The 17780-nt window shown below is 38.1% G+C and overlaps 1 protein-coding gene across 10 annotated transcripts in view; it reads left to right on the top strand.

Annotated features, from left to right (window-relative positions):
* The first annotated feature begins 4488 nt into the window (after window positions 1–4488).
* The window catches only part of COBL (cordon-bleu WH2 repeat protein), a 343248-nt gene continuing 329956 nt past the window's right edge, over window positions 4489–17780 (top strand). For 4 of the 10 annotated variants that reach the window (XM_074283616.1, XM_074283612.1, XM_074283613.1 and 1 more), the window contains exon 1: window positions 5666–6050. In XM_074283616.1, the coding sequence (XP_074139717.1) occupies window positions 6010–6050 (41 nt within the window). In that variant the 5' untranslated portion in view covers window positions 5666–6009. Of the gene's footprint in view, window positions 5096–5391; window positions 5467–5635; window positions 6051–17780 lie in introns of those variants that run through there. The other 6 variants (XM_074283615.1, XM_074283610.1, XM_074283605.1 and 3 more) reach the window with 4 other exon arrangements.

Here is a 17780-nt window from a genome sequence, read left to right as displayed (position 1 = left end):
ACTAGGTAGGGGCTTTTATATATCTATATATCTATATATCTATATATCTATATCTATATCTATATCTATATCTATATCTATATCTATATCTATATCTATATCTATAGGTAACTAAGAGGCACAGTGGATAGAGTCCTGGGCCTGGAGTTAAGATCTGAGTTCAAATCAGATGTGTGACCTTGGGCATGCCACTTAATCCTTTTTGCCTTAGTTTCTTCATATGTAAAATGAGCATAGCAAACCTCTCCAGTATCTTTGCCAAGAAACCCCCCAAAAGGGGTTATGAAAAAGCAACATATAACTTAAAATTGACTAAATAAAACAAGTCTATAGTCTTAGATCAAAGGAATGAGAACAGTAGAACTTATGGAAGCCCAAGAAGAGAGAGATTTTCAGAATCTTTCAGGGCCCTTTACATTAAACCAGCCCAGTACATTCCTATTCATGCATCACATATCATTAATATGTTTGGGGGTTTTTTTTGGATTGTAATTGGCATAAACTCCTCAGTCTCATTCTTTTTGATAAATAATGGTAAACTTAGTTTTACTTTGTTTCCAGATTTATGAATATACAGGGGAAGCACTAATTCTGATTCTTTCATTGCTGGGGCAATAGTCAACAGTAGCCCTGGAAAGTAAGAAACAAGGAAATCCCCTGGATGCTGCTCCAGTCTCCTTTTTCTCTCCCATTGGACTCTTTAGCCCTTGTGGCTACTTGAAATCCTCTCTCTTCTGTACTACTTTATGTGTGACACCTCCCAGAAATCCTGCCCTTCTGCATGCCCTTGCTGGGGAGGGCCCCGTGGGTGGATGGAAGGAGCGTGGGGCAGGGCAGCTGGAATGGAGCAACAACTGGGAGCTGTGGTACAGACAGTTTCTGCTGCCAAGAAGGAAAACTGAGCCAGGCTGATTTCGAGAACTGATAAGGGGGAAGGAGAGGGAGAAGGATGGGACCGAGCAAAGGAATTTTCCTAAAGTTGCTTCCCCCCTCCCATCCTCAGCACCAATGACAGCTCCTATTCCTTCAGATACTGAGTCCCTGTAGATTTAAAGGAAAGAGAATGTATTCCTTGCAGTTAACCACTTCCTTCCAGGGCCCCATTACACGGTAATTTAAGAAGTTTATGCTAGTGGCCAACTATGACTAATTCTGAAAAAGTAAATGGTCTATAATTATGTGACAATATTATTGATTTATGGATGCAAGGCCACATTTTTGAAGAGGGGTGTGTTCTAATGTATGTACCCATTTTCTTTTTGAATGGAAACTATCATTTTATTTTATTGTCATTTTATTGATACTTATAAGAAAGTAATGAAAAAGTTCCTCACCAGTGTAGGTTGGCATCCTCTCTGCAATTTATAGGTTTAGAGAATTGCTTGAGGACATCCAGAGTATTAAGTGACTTGAGCAAGGTCAAACAACCTGGATCTATCCTAGGCCTTTTTGCCTCCAAGATAGCCCTTCATTCACAAGAGCTCTCTCTATGCCCTATCTTGGCATAATGTATTCTACACCATCATATTGTTATAATATAAAGTCTGTGTTTGAGATGTGTATAATGTCTACATTTTTATTCCATAAGGCTCTAAGAGTAAAAAGAACAGGATCACTATTCTGCAAATATTATTCAGCTCTTAACTATGTATAAGACATTATGCTAGATGCTGAGGGAGATACAAGAACAAATAAGATACCGCCTCTGTTTTCGAGAAGCTTGTTATCTAATGCAAAATATAATATGCACGAATAATGCACAGCATGATGAAAGTATTTAGCAGAAAAGGAGAGAAAAAGAAAAGAGAGAGAGAGAGAGAGAGAGAGAGAGAGAGAGAGAGAGAGAGAGAGAGAGAGAGAGAGAAGAGCATTTCGAGGAAAGGGTGAGGTGGCATTTGAGCTGACTCTTGAAAGATGGGTAACTGATAGGTAGGATTTCAACAGGTAGACTTGGGGGTGGGGCAAAAAAGATCATAGGATCATTGCTTTAGACCTGATAGGGCTATGGCAGATTGTCTAATCGAACACCCTCATTTTAGAAGAAGAGACTGAGGTATTAAAGAAGTGAAATGACTTCTCCAACATCATACAGGTAGCAAGTTACAGAATCTGGATCCAAACTCATCTTCTGTGTGATTCCATATCCAACAGCTGTCCTCATGCATTCCAGATACCGGGAGTGGTGTAAACAAAGGTAAGGAGGAAAGACTACATAGAATTATGAGGAAACTAAGCAGCACCTCAGTTTGATGATGATGTTCAATAGATGAGAGGGGATAGTACAAAGGAAGGCTATGAAGTTAGGTTGGGGCAAGATGGTGGACAGTTTTAAAATACCAGGTCAAGGAATTTATATTTTATTTGGTAGGCAAAATTAAGTTAACAGAAATTTCTGAGCTGGGGAGTGGCAGAAAAAATACATGAATTAAGAAGACCAGTCTAGCAATAGGGGATGATGAATTCAATAAGGACCAGAAAGATTTAAGGATTTTTAAAATTAGGAGACTGTGGCAATAGAGAATGGGTAAGTATCGGTCTGGCATGGTGCAGGAAAGGAACTTTGGAAAGTAAGACTCTGCAGGACTTGATAAAAGAAAACAAGGAGTAGAAGAAGTAAAAGAGGCAAAGATGACTTTTTCCAGCTACCAGAATGATGGTGTTATGAACAGAAAGTCAGAAGGGGAAATAGATTTTTAAGGGGAAGATGATTTTTCTCTGGATTTCTTCTTTACTTCAAATATTGAGTATGAGTTGCCAATAGGACAAATGGAAATGTCCAGCAGATAGTTGGAAATAAGTCTGGAGTTCAGGAAGAATAGTATGGTTAAAGATATAGATTTTTGTGTCCTCTGAATAAATATATCTACTTACCATGGAAATAAAGGAGTCTTTCTGAGGAAGAAAGAGAAGCAGGCTTATATATTTTTTGGCAATCAGGAGCACATTCTCCCTTCTTCTCTGCCACCCCCAACTTCCACAAAAAGAGGGTGAACTGAGTTTTCAACCATTTTAATGATAAACATGTGTATTAAACTTGTTCTATCTACTTACTATGTCAAATTTTACTAGGGTCACCAAGAAGTTAATTTGCTATTTCTCCAAGTCTAATTTTCAAAGTGGGAGAAGGGAGAAGATAGAATAGAATTCTGTATCTGAAAAGCACATATTTTGTCATGGTGTAATGGAAAGATCTCTGACCTCAGAGTAAAATCTGGAATGAATCCTGCTTCAGACACTTTATAGTTATATGAATATAGTTGTCACTTATTTTTCTGATGCCTCAGTTTCTTCAGTTATAAGATGGGGATAAGAACATATATTTCTATTGCTGTTGTAAATATCACACGAGATAAGCACTTTACTTTACTTAGGTAAGTGTCAACTATCATTGTATCTAAAAGCTTTTCTGAGCTTTCAAGACAGGCACGTTTGAATTGTGGAATGACCAATAAAAAAAATAGATGGGAAACGGTAACTTTCAAATCAGGAATTTTAAACTTTTTTCATACCTTGGAAAGTTTAGTGAAACTGATGGATTCCTTATCAGAATAATACTTTTAAATGAATAAAAAGTACATGGGAGTACAAAGGAAAGCAATTATATTTAGAGTTATCTATATCTATATATAAAAGTTCATAGACCTCAGAATAAAAAAAAAATCCTTTACATTTTGTTTTATTTGCTCTGATGTGTGCTTGAAGAAATTTCAATAACCCCACTAATGAATTATTTTTATCCATTAATTTGAGTAAGATCTGAATAATCTGAATAATAATTTTTCTTATCGCCATTTCCCTTTTTGTCTTCTGACTGCGTCCCTGTGGTTGAGTTCCGGGCCATTGTGTACTAAAGCCAGCTCATTGTTTGTGTAGGCAGATTGTTAGACTTTCATGTTGACAAAGGCTACAACTCAGGGTTTGATCCCTTGATTGCCTAAACTTAATAAGGTGATAGAGAAAATATTAATAATGTGGATTAGACTTAAGAGTGTGTTATGGATCCATTTTTTTTCTCTTGTTAAACATTTCCCAACGTGTTCTTGGTTCCACCTGTCCATACCATTCTTTCCTCTCTTTCGGAAAATTCCTCTACGGGAGGGTCTGCATATTGGAGATGCAGGGAGGTAGAAAGTATTATTTGGGTTGCAAAAACTAAAAAAAAACACAAAAAACTTTCTGGAAAACTCCCTTGGCTAGGGGCCAGGCAGGGGAAAAGGGAATTTTGTGAGCTTGGAATGTTGAAACATGTCAGTTTCCCAACCTGACTACTTCTTACACATGAATACCCCACGCGCTGCCTAAGTTTGCATGTTGTACTAAGCATTTGTTTGCTGGGGTTGCCCTTTATTCCACAGTCTCCTCCCTTAGTGCGGTCTTGATAGTTATTGGATGGTAAGATCCGATGTGTCAGGTGCTGAGGCTGCTCTGAATAAAGTATATTTCGTCTGAGGCTCACGTAGGTGCAGAAATAGAGGTCAGCAGCAGAATTTTCCAGTGGGTCTCCACTAAAAACTCTTCCTATTCCCATCCCCCAAGGATCTTCTCCAGGCTGGGAGATGCAAAGTCTTAGGAATGGGACAGATGCAAAGACCTGATAAGTCCATCCCCTGCCGAGGAACCGAGTTTAAGCAGTCCCTCACAGTCCCACCGATCTTATCTTCAGGTTTTGTCTCCCCTGGATTCTAGCTCTGGGGGAGTATTTGCTCTTTCCGGAATCTGGAACTCCGAAGTTCCCGGCTGCAGCCTCCCGCACCTGGGCTGCCAAACACCTCGCATCCGAAGCCTGCTTTTCTTTCTTCCCTCCCACGCACGTGAGAGTCGCCTACGGGTTAATGATTTAAAGGTGCCACGCAGGTTATTCTCCCCGTCACCAGGAGAGTTAGAGCGGCTCTGTTTATGTAGATCTGCTTAGGGGCAGTCGCGCGGATCAAATGGCCGAAGTGCTTTACTACGGCCTCCTAGATTTCCCGGCCCCACTCGCCGCCGCCTAAGTTTTGCGCGAGAAGGGACGAAAGGGGATTGAAGGGAGAGAGAAAGAAGAGCAGGAAAGGAACAGGTGGACCATCTCCCGGAGAGGAGATCCGGGAAAGCTCAGGTGTCTATTGCATGGGAGCGGGGGTGGAGTGGGTGGGCTCCCGGGACTGAGTAGGGGAGGAGCGGAGCTAAAACTGTTCAAATTGGTGGTGAAGGAATGTGTGTGGGGGGCAGTTTTGGGACCTCAGCCCTTACCCTCTGGGGCTATCTCTGAATAGGAGGGGGAGGGGAGGGGAGAAAGAACGGAAAGCAGTAAATGGTAAGGTGGAGGGTGGGGGGATGGGCAAAGCAATAATTGGAGAGGGGGATGCAGTAATTGTCAAAGCGGGAACGCTAAAGCAGTAATTGTCGTGGGCGGGGGGAGCAGTAATTACCGTGGGAGCGCTCCAAGCAATAACTGTCTTTAGGGGGAAAGCAAGAATTGTCATAAAGGTGGGTTACCGGTAATTGCCTTGGGAGGAGAGCAGTAATTTTCGGGGGGGAGGTTTGTGGGATGCGGTGTAGCAAGTAATAGTCGCGGGGGCAGAGGGAAGCGCTGTGGCGGGAGGAGTCTAGGACCTCCCTCCCAAAGCACCTTGCACCCCCTCCCCCCAGCCTGTACCGCTTTAGGGGCGCGACCCCTCCCTGGTAGGGAGCACTGGAGCTGCGTCTCTCTCTCTCTCTCTCCCGGGAGGGGGCCTTTGCCCACCTTCTTTTCTAGCCCCCGAATAGCAGGACGATGGGGAAGCTAGGAAAAAGTGAATGAAGCCGGAGGAGGAGGAGGAAGAGGAGGCGGAGGGAGGCGGCGGCGGCGTTGGCGTTGACTTTGGCGTTGGCGTTGGCTCCGGCGGCGGCTGTAGCCCAGAGAGGAGGAGAAGGAGGAGGGAGCGCGCCTGACTGCCGGGGCCGCAGCGGGCGGGCTGCAAGTCGGGGTCTGGGCGCTCGGCGGCCGCGGCGGCAGCAAGCGGAGCAGCGCCTCCCCCTCCCAGCGGACCCATGGACAGCCTGCCGGCCTCCGGGGCCAAGCCCCCGAGCGGGTAAGCCCAGGCAGCTGGGAGAGCCAGCTCGCAGCGCGATTTCTTCTTAAATCGCTTTCTTTGAGTTTTGGTTGCCCCCCACCCACCCGCAGCGCGCGAATACACACACTCGGGAGGGTGCCCTCCTCGCCCTAACTGGGGCTTGGCCGCGGCGTTTGTGTTGGGGTGTGTGTGTGGGGGGGGTGATTCACTTGTCCCTCCCCCTCTAACAGCCCCAAGCTGAGTCTGAGGGGCGACCGGGGAGGGGGCGAATTTGTGTACTTTGTGTGCTGGGGTCGTTTCCCAGGTAACAGTGTCAGGCCTGAGTCTAAGTGCAGTTTGTTGGGCTGCTTTCTTTTTTAAATGAGATTTAGACAGCCCAGCCCCAACCTAATTATCATCGTTATAGTCAATAGCAAACATTTACTAATTGCACTCTACTCATAGCTTGTTCTGGGAGCTTTTATTCTCCTAACCACCCTCCCTGCATTCCCTCCCCTCCTTTCCCCTCCCCCTATTCCTGGCTGTGGAAAGAAGCTTTGGGCATTTGAGGTGAAATCGACAATCAGAGGTACCAAGATTTGTGGATGTCAGGGAAGTAATATCCTCTCCTCTGCCTGCAAAACTCCCAGCTCGCTTCTGTGGCTTGCTAGCTCTGGTTAGCAACTTGCATCCTTGACTCCTGTGTGGTTTAGTTTTGTAATTTCACCTGTCAGATACCTGCACAAATCTAATTAATAACGCTTATGGTTACTAGTAATAACATTTCCATTCACTGTTCCTCCTAAGTCTTATTGGACCCTATCCTCACCACAGTGCTCTAGGACTTCTGAAATCCCCTGGATGGGGGCAAATGTGCTATGAGTATTGGAAATGGAATGAGTGGGTGGGGATTGGGAGTGCACCTGCTTATGGAATGGGCCCATGCTTTCAGCCTATTTTGCACACTAGCAACTGGACTTGAACGTGGAAGAATGGGGGGACGGCAGATCTCTTTCTCCCTGCAACTGCCCCCACTGACTCATCCAGGGTCCATATGCTGCTGCCGTTGTCCCAGTCTTTCAAAAGGGTTTTCAGAGACAGAAGTTTTCCTTTTCCTTTTTGCCAGGAAAAAGTGAAACAGTGAAGCAAATCAAATAATTTTGGAGCTCAGGAATGTTAAGCAGAATTTTTTTTTTCAGTGCTCTTATGTGGTGTTTACATAATTCCTTTGATTGGACAAATCCAAATAAAGAAAAAAATGTAGGAAATCCTTTTTAATAAGTACACTAAAAGAAAATAGACAAACACAAAACAGAATTACATTAAAAAGGTATATTTTAAAATATTGACATAAAATTGGCAGCAATTTGGAAATTGACAACGCCTTGGCTAAATAGTGAGTTGAAAGAATATTTTTTACCTTTTGATAAGTGAGAAGAAAGGTGAGGAAGAAACAAGGAAGAAAAAGGTATATATTTTGTAGACTTTTAAAAAGTTCCAGGAAGAACTAGATGCAATAGGTTTTTGGTATAGATTCATACACATAAAAGTTGTTTAAAGAAATAACTAACTGTTCTAAAGAGTGATCTATGAGCAGGAGGGGCCCTATTAGTCAAACAAAAATATAATGTTTTTAATATTTAAATGGCAACAAATACAATATGTACTATGACAGCAATTTGGAAATTGTTTTAGAGTAGTATTAATTTTTAGTGTTGATAATGACCTGCCCACTCCCATCAGATCCTTAACTGAAATTATCTGATTTATATGTTGGTTTTATAAAAAAGGAGTTGTTTCCTCTTTTCTCCCTTCTTTTTAGGGTGTGAATTTACTTGTTTTAAAACATTCAATATGTAGAGGTCAAGAAAACATGGCATTGTTTGTGTTTTAAACCAGGGGCTAACTTTTTGGCTAGTGGTTTTGTTGAGATGACCTCAATCCTTCGGTATTAAAGGTCAGTTTAAACAAATAAAATTGCTTAAAGGAATCCTTTAATATAGGTAAAGAGAACTCATTACTTGTAACAGTGATTTGTAAAGATAAGATACTGAATTATGACTAATAGTAGGAATGCAGTTCTTTTATTGATTACTTTTTAAAAAATTCTTCACTAGTTGCTTTGCTGATTAAGAAGAAGAGATAGCAACTGCAATAGGTTTGGGCAGAATTCTTTCTACTTGAAATTTTAACTGGAATAGAAAGTTTAAAAATGAAAATCAGTTAACTCTTGTTTTTCTACACAATAGGGAAAAGTAATTGTTTGATTTTTCCCAATCTTTCCAAATCTGTATGAGTGGAGAGTGACTATTTGTGTTGCTTCGAATAGAGACACTATAAATCAAGCAAAAAAATATATTCAATTTAGACAATTTATAACTAGATTGCAAAAAAGAAACCTAGGTCTACATGATGATTAATGAATGGAATGGGATATGAAGTTAATTATTTTATTGCTATGTAAACATTAAGAAAATTTTTACTACTCTTTTTTATTTAAAATCTGTTTTTCAATTATTTTGAAATTGGACAACATAGAAAACATTTAATTAAGATGAATGACATTACTTTTTAAAGGAAAATTCCTAGAAAAATTCTTGTTTAAGAACAAGACAAGACTACTTTTAAAAGGTGGGGGGGGAGCGTAAAAAAACAACAACAACAACAAAAAACAGCCTACCAACATTCAAGGTCATCTTTTTGGAGTTTTACAGTTTAATTTTTTGCTCTGTTTTTGCACAACTTTGTTGAATTAACAGCAAAGAAAACTAATGTTTTGTGAGCTCTTCAGAAACATTTAGATCATAGGAACTATTACTTTTAGATTACCTGTGGTAATAGTCGGGGGAATCAAAACTATTTTCTGGATACCCAAGATCTCCTCTTGTTGGATCATGAAATCAAACATTTTCATTATAGCACTAAGACATTTTAATTTGCAATACAGTATTAGTAGATGCAAAGCTCTTGAAGGAGAATCCTCAATATATATATTTTTAAGATAAAGATATCCTGACTGCAAAAGATTTGAGAATTGCTGTTCTACGATATCTGTCTCATGTGTGAGTTGCTCCTGGAGACTTGTTTGCCAGAATAGTTATTTGATTTTTTTTCTATATCATGAAAGTATGTTTCTGTGCAGTACAGCAGTTTGTGATTATGTAAATGCTAAAACAGCTGGTGAGTTTGGTGAAATAAAACAACGGGTCAGTTTAATGAAATAGTAAGCAAGAGAGAAACATGTGATGTCAGCCAGATGGGACCTGGGAGATCATCCTGTGTAAACTGATTTTTCAAGTGAGTAAACAGGTCGGGAGAGGTGAGGTCAGACTGCATGTTTGAAAGGGATTCACTAGTTTAATCTACACTGTTGAAGGATTGTAAAAGAATCTTACTATGAGTTTAATTATTCTCAAGTGTGATATTTTGGAACTCAAATTATGGTATTTTTGGATTGATAAAAGTGGAAAACATGTTTTTAAAATTAAGATATTGGTAAAAAGCCTATGATTATTTATAGTGGGAAAAAAAGAGGCCTACAAAAATTTAGCTTTTTCTTTAAAAAGAGCTGTGTGAATGCCATAATAACGTGAATGATTCTAGTAATAATCCTAGTTATGTGTAACAACAACAATAATGATAACAACTAATTGAGTGTTTCAAAGCCATACTTATTTGCTTTAGGGTTACAGCGTCAACATATTGGATAATATGCTTCCATTCATTCAAGAGATCCAATGTTTATTGACTGAATTAGCTGTGCTGTTTTTGTGCTGTTTTTCCCCCTTTCCTTCCTGATATTTAATTACATAAGTGTTATTATTTAAAGGAAGATGCTATTTTGAATACATTTTCTAAATTTACTTCAGTAAGTTTGTGAATACTAAATTCAGGTGTTGGTAGGTGTGAAGAATATAAGAGGCCCATGGATTTTATCCCCGAATTTAAAAATGTGACTTGAGAAGTCGGGCCCTTTGCTACCTGCAGTATTTGAATACTTCACTGATATTACATAAGCTTCTCGTTGAGAACATTCTGGGTTTTCCAATAACCTTGTAATGGAAACAGAATTAAACGAGAAATGTATAGATTTGGAGAAAATTTGGACCATCCCCTGCCCCTGTCAGTTCTGGCATTCAGAAGTTTCCTGGGAGTCTTTGTTCATATTTAGAGGAGATTTATTCTTCATAGTCAGTTCCAAATATGATCACAGACGCAGAGCTGACAGAGACCGCCGAAGTCAGCTAATTTACTAATGAGGAAATTGAGGGTCAGAGAAGAAAAATTATTTGATCAAGGCCATACAGAGCAGGTCTCCTAGGATAATCAACCATTCATTAAGTATTTATTAATGTGCTTTAGGATCCTTAGAATCTCATGCTTTGCTGAAGCCTGAACTTCTACAAGAAACTTTTTCTGATACTCTCAGCTCTGACTACCCTCCCCTCAATACTTTGGATGTATCTTGCATATGTTTAATATACATTTTTAATGTGGGTGTTAGCTCCCTATAAACTTCCTGAGGGCAGGAACTGTTTCAAGTCAACATGATTTTTTTTTTATTTCTTTTTATTCTATAATACCAAGAACAATGCTTAGAACATAGTAGGTGTTTAATAAAGGCTCATTGATTGATTCTTCAGCTTGGAAAAAAGTAAATGAATAGTAAAAAGAAAATTAAAATTTGTCATATATTTTAAATAAAAGAATCATTATAATTAGTAAATTTGATAATTACTTCTTTTATGAACAGTGAAATATTAGTTCCACAATGAAATAAGGATTTCTTTCTTTTTATCCTCAGAAACTGACTGACCTTTGTATTCAGTCAGTGCTTAATAACAATTTGTTACTTAGAACAGTTCTAAAGAAGATAAAATACATCATAAGCTACTTCTGTCTGGCACCTAGCACAATGTCTGTCATCTAGTAAGTGTTTAATAAATGTTTATTAATTGATATAAAGTAACGGTATTCTTGTTCCAGAGTTGATTAGAAATCTCTGGTATTGGTATTGTGACTCTCCACAGTCTGCCCCTGATCTTCCTATCTAGTTTTATGTCGTTATTGTTTTCCTTTACAAATACTCTGGTGAAATTGGCCTTTTGCCTGTTGCTTGGTATTTCATCTCCTGTCTCTGGTTTAAGGCAGGGTTACTTCTCCATAAATGGATTATACTCCTTCCTCCTCATTTTTGCCTAAAAAATCCAAAAATTCCAACCCTAACTTCCTTCAGAGCAAACCTCAGCCATCATGTTCCATATAAGGTCTTTCCTGATCTGTCCTCCAAAAGTTCTGTTCCTCCCTTTTTGAAATTATTACATTATTTGATATTTATTTATCACTAGGTACATATCCATTCCCTCTCACTATTCCATACCTCTCAATCCCTCCAGATTTTAAGCCTTTTGAGGGCAGGGGTTTTTTCATTTAAATCTTTTCATCCCCTGCCTCTGCCAGTTCCGGCATTCAGAAGTTTCCTGGGAGTCTTTCTTCATATTTAGAGCAGATTTATTCCTGCTCCTATCAAGGACTATATTGCTTTGGTCATAAGTACTTAATATCTTAATAGAATTGTATGTGATGTATTCTATTTAGTTTTTATATTTTACTCTTAGGGTGATAAACTTATTCTCATTCATTTTTAAAAGTATCTTTTTTTTTTTTTTTTTTTTTTTGCATGGTTACTTCCTGACCCGTTCATTTTCTTTTATTTTGGTCAATTTCAATTGTTCACTCTCCTGTACTCTTCCTTTCTGTATCTTTTAAAAATAATTTTTACAATATTTCATACAGGTAATGTTCTAATTTTTTTTTTTTTTTTGGCTTTCAGCACTTTAAATAATGTACACTATTCTCTTCAGTTTTACTTTTCCTTAGTCTTCCCAGTATTCCATTTTTAATGATTTTTTCCATCATGATCTAAAACTTCCTCACATGTAGTTTGCCATTTTAGGGAGATAATGTTTCAGATTGTCCATTTTAGAAATCATTGCTTTCATGATCATTCCATAAGTTTTAGTGAAGGCCTTAAAGTTACTAGATCCTATAAAATGGTGCATCAAAGGACCATTCCTTTGGTATATCAAAGGCAAATTTTTGGTGTTCCATAAGCCCCCAGCCTTTAAGGAGAATAGGTGTCTCTTTTTGCAAGAAAATAATGTTTTTTAATTGCTATTAATCCTACCTAGCTTCCTCTATTCTGTTAGTCTCCAACTCATCAGCACCCAAATACTTTGTTGGTATTACAATGGTTTGTTTTTCCTGGGTTGCTTTGAATCATCTTAGGTTGCCTGACCAATTAAATGGTAAGTTGAAATATGGGCTGTTTTGAAATGTAAAATAGAAAAGATGATAATGGATTATTTCTAAACCGTGCCACTAGAACTCTTGCCATTCTGCTTATCCCATGCTACCCAGAGTTTGGACTCTTTTTTGGGGCTCTGCTAAGGGAACTTCTTACTTATTTTGCTCAGAACTAGGCTTTCATGTCATTTCCCAGCCATTTTCAAACCATGATGGCACATGAATTCTTCTCTCCCCCCACTTTCCCTTTATGTGTTATCTTTCCTCACTAGATTGTAATGCCCTTGAAGGCATGGATTTATGCTTGCTTGTAGTTATATCTTGAGTGGGAAACATTGTTCCTGGCACATAGTAAATAATTAGTATTTTTCCTTCCTTCAATTAATAAACACTTAAGTTCTTTCTTCTTGCCTGCCTCTCTGCTTCTTTCCTTTTCTTCCCTTCTCCCCCCCTCTTCCTTACCCCTTTCTTTTCTTTCTCCCCTTTCCTTTCTTTCTCCCCTTTCTTTCTCCCCTTTCTTTTCTTTCTCCCCTTTCCTTTCTTTCTCCCCTTTCCTTTCTTTCTCCCCTTTCCTTTCTTTCTCCCCTTTCCTTTCTTTCTCCCCTTTCCTTTCTTTCTCCCCTTTCCTTTCTTTCTCCCCTTTCCTTTCTTTCCCCCCTTTCCTTTCTTTCCCCCCTTTCCTTTCTTTCCCCCCTTTCCTTTCTTTCCCCCCTTTCCTTTCTTTCCCCCCTTTCCTTTCTTTCCCTCCTTTCCTTTCTTTCCCTCCTTTCCTTTCTTTCCCTCCTTTCCTTTCTTTCCCTCCTTTGCTTTCTTTCCCTCCTTTCCTTTCTTTCCCTCCTTTCCTTTCTTTCCCTCCTTTCCTTTCTTTCCCTCCTTTCCTTTCTTTCCCTCCTTTCCTTTCTTTCCCCCTTTCCTTCCCTTCCCCCTTTCCTTTCCTCCCCTTCTTTCCTTTTCTTTTCTTTTTTTCTCTCCCTTCTTCACTCTTTTCCTTCCATTCCCTTCCAATCTTTTCCTTCCCTCCCTTCTCTCTCTTCTTTCCTTCCTGCCCTCCTTCTTTCCATAATTTATTGTCTTTTAATATGTGAAATGACCTTAGGAAAAAAAGGATATGCTTGTTCTCTGTTGCTTTAGAAGGTGAAACAAGGAGCAATAGGTTGGTCCTATTGGGAAGACAATTTTGTTTTAATATAATTACACTAAAGTAACATTCAGAAATGCATGAAGTTTCCTAGTTGTAGGAATTAATTCCTCATCAATAAAAGTATTGAAACAGAAGCTGAGTAAAAATCTGTCATATAAAGGAGGATTTGAATGCTATCTTGGAGAATAGGTAAAATCCAGTTATTATAAATACCAGTACCAGGAAAGTTTTAGGAAAAAAAAAATTCTCCCTGCCAAGAGCCCATGTATTTTAAGTAGTATCCAATACAAATTCCGGGACAGCGAAATGGTTTGGACAAATCCTCAAAAGTTGATGAGATTTCATCCATATTTATTAATTAGCTCTCTGTGCCACAAAACCTTGTAGTTCTTTTTTTTTTTTTCATATATCACAGTTATTTCCCAATTTTTTTTTACCACCCACCCTCACCCCAACCTCCACTAATTCTATTTTTATAATATATCTAACTTAATTTCCTCAATCCCCCTCCACTTGAGAGTATCACTCTTTAAAAAAACTTTAGTAGAATACAAGGTCCTTGAAGACAGGAACTATTTCATTTTTGTCATTATACATTTAGCATCGTGTCTTATCTCCTAGCTGGGATTGAATAAATAGTAATATTCACTTATTCAGTGAAGAAAAAGAACTCAAGTGGGTATTTGAGTTAGTCTATATTTAATGAGTCTAGAAAAGTCTGTTTCTCTATATGTTTCCTCAATGTAATCCAATGGGAGGATGTTATATTTTAGTAGTTACTGAAATTTAAAGACAAAGTTTTGCAGGGGGTTGGACAAGACTGCCTCTAAGGCTTCTTCTAGAATCTATGGGACTTTGGGCTCTATATTTTGGGCCTATGATCCAAGTGACTTTTCAAGTGGAAAAATCTTATGGCAAAAATTCTGTATTTTCCAGTTAGTATGTCTTGTGCACGTGCGCGCGTGTGTGCACATGCATCTTATAAAATTGAAAACCCCTACCTCAGATCAAGATTTTTTTTTTTATTCTTTACATTATTAAAAACACACTATTATTAAAGAGGCAGAAGAACTTTGTCTAGTGGAATGAGCTGCGGCATTTTGGGGAAAGGGACTTTAAGAATAACTCTCTGAACTTCAGTTTCCCTGTAAGTAAATTGAGATCATTAGAATAAATCACATCTAAAGCCCTTCCACATATAAAATGTGAGCATTTTTTTTCCAGAACAACTTTATTAACTAATAATAAAATTATTGGTTAAAGTAATAAACATGGTTATTTCCCTTTACATGATTCATCTTAAAGTTATCCTTCTTGTCTGTGGACTTGATTGTATAAAAAGAATCAAATCCTATGGGTCTAAGATATTTAGTTTTCCTAATATCTCATGGCCAATGATGCTAGCTAGGTAGAGACTAATTACTGGACACTTTCAAATTAATGGTTATATTATTTATAATGAAGTAATATTTTATTTAAAGTGGCTGTATTTCTGATATTGTGGTGAGACCAAAGCAGATTGGTGAGCTGTTTGTATTTTGGAGGAAGGGAGAGATACATTATTTTAATTGACTTTTCCATAGTTTCTATATTTATTTCCTAGTGTCTCAGAGACAGAATCACTAGAAAATACTAGTCTTTGAGGGTTTCCCAAAATATTAGTTCACCAGGTGTCGAGTGACTTAGAACTACTTTGGCTAATGAATGCTTCTGTTATGGTCAGTTCTGGTATAAGAAAAGGAAACTGAGCTCAAAACTTGTGGCCCACTCCCAAGCAGTATAAAAATCTTTGTGATTCATCACATTAGCAGTTTATCTCATATATGGTAATTCACAGAGCACCTCTAGTAACTTAATGTTCCTCAGAATAAGATACATCATTTCATTTAGTCTGCAAGTGAAATCTGAGAGTCTTCCTTAGCTGAATGCAGAATGCTTAGCAATTGTCAGTATAGGAAAAAAATATATAATTGCTGTGTATAATCAAATACCTTCTTTGTGTAAGCATTGAAGGATGTAAAGACAAACTGAAATGGACTTTACTCCCAAATGGAAGTAACATGTATGTATTTAAGTAAAAACAAATACACACACACACAAACACACACACACACACACACACTAAATATGACTTCCAGGGTGGGTTAATTCCAGATTCAAATGGAGCTCTGAGATCTCTGAGATTCAGGACAATTGTAACTTTAGATGTTGTAACCCGTATTTCAGGCACTTCACAAGTTCAGAGTCATGAACTCAACAGATATTTATTAAGTGTCTATTATATCCCTATGTTCATATGGACTATTTGTGCCCGACCTATGGTAGAGCCTTTCAGACTCGTATTGGTCTGATCAGCTGCAGTCGGACACACTGTACTTGACTCCAACATGATGATGTTATTTTGGTCCTCTTGGACAACCATGTGGCAGGGACTGTGCTAAGTACTAGGGATACATATAAGAAAGGAAAAGGATGGACCCTACTTCCAAGGAACTCACTGCCTAATGGGGGACAAAACAACTGCCTACAAACAAGATATGTACTGTACTTGGAGGTAATCTCACTAGAATAAGGCACTAAGAATAAGGAGTTCTAGGAAATGCTTCTTCCAGAAGGAAGGACTTTAGCTGAGGCTTGAAAGAAGCCAGGGAAAGCAGAAAGTGGAGTTGATGGAGAGTATTCAGCCCCGAGTCTGGAGATCTGAGTGTCTTGTGAAAGGAACCAAAAGGCAGCCAGTGTGGCTGGATTGTAGAGTGCTTTGGGAGGTAGGAAGGAGGGAAGGAAGGAGAGTAGTAAGATGTAAGACTGCAAGAGAGGTAGAAAGGACTCTGAATATTAAATAAATGCTGATATGTCTGATCCTGGTGGTAATGGGAAGCCATTGGAGTTTAATGGAGTGGGTAGGAGTGAGGTGAAGAGTGATGTGGTGCAATCTGCATTTTAGAAAGATGCTTTGTGATAAGAGTGGCCATCCAAACTAGAAGTGTAATTTAAGGGTGAATATTTTTGCCTGATTAATAATATGGAATTTGAAAGAGAAGACTATCGTATTTCCCCTTAATTTAATATTGTTGAAGTAGTTTGTAAAAATCAGTTCAAGTTTGGGCCTGAGAGTGGGAATGAGAAGGATATCCACCTTCAAACTCCGAAGAATTTCTATAGAATATATATATATGTGTGTGTGTGTGTGTGTATGTATATATATATATGTATATATATGTGTGTGTGTGTGTGTATGTATATACATATATGTATATATATATGTGTGTGTGTGTGATAATAGCTGCTAATGCATATATAGCATATATATGCAAACCAAAAGGAAAACCCAGGTCTTAGAAATTGATCATTTAGCCCACAAAAGTCTTACTCTGATGCTGCCATATGACACAAAGATAAAACTAAGTTTTCAACTTTTGGACAGGACTTTACTGAGCAGAAAAAGCTTTGGAATTTTGCTCTATCTCCTCAAGAGGAGAGGGTCTGTACTATAAGCTTTGCCACCACTGACCTTTTTTTGGCTTGCTAACTCATAATTTAGATAGAATAACCAGGAAAAGCATACAGGAAATTCAATAAAGCCTCTAAAATAAAAACTATGCAGAGGAGGAAAACCTCTAATCTATGTGTGTAGAAGCTAAAATGACAATGTACATTCACAAACGAGATTTGGCAATCTTGACTTCTTTCCTCATTATCTAATAATTTACTTATTGAATAAGTATTAGGAACCATTAGTGTTCACTAAGAGGTGTTAGAATATCAAAAGAGTTAACAATTTATGTTTGTATTTACTCTTCTGTTCTATGGTTAATTGATGGGTTTAAAAACACTGTTGAAGAGCTAATACCCTGATAATTAAGACTATTCAGTAAACAAACTGGTAGGTTTAGAAATTCATTGTCTCACAAGAGCAAAATATACTGATTTACTTAGCTTTGGGGCTTAGTTCAGTTTAAAATGGTCCTCTTTGGGTTATGTTTACATGATGCCATCTTTTTATTATTCTAGTAAAAATGGCCTAGTTAGTTCAAAATAATTTTTTCATCATTTAGGTTTTTTTTGATTTATGGAATAAAACAAGCATTTCCATAATAATACAGTAGTATAATACTAAAACAATAAAAGCAGATTATTGCACATGAAGCTATGCAGTTCAATTCCATTTTTTCTTCATTAAATTTTAATTTATGAAATAAAACAAAACATTTCTGTAATATAGTACAATAAAAATGATTGCACATGAAGCTGCAAATCTATTATGCACAACTTGCTATTCATTTTAAATAGACAACAAAATTAAATGTAAATTACTTATTTTT

This window comes from Sminthopsis crassicaudata, chromosome 1 (assembly GCF_048593235.1).
Source record: "Sminthopsis crassicaudata isolate SCR6 chromosome 1, ASM4859323v1, whole genome shotgun sequence".
Taxonomy (NCBI): domain Eukaryota; kingdom Metazoa; phylum Chordata; class Mammalia; order Dasyuromorphia; family Dasyuridae; genus Sminthopsis; species Sminthopsis crassicaudata.
This window is presented reverse-complemented; position numbering and strand designations above follow the sequence as displayed.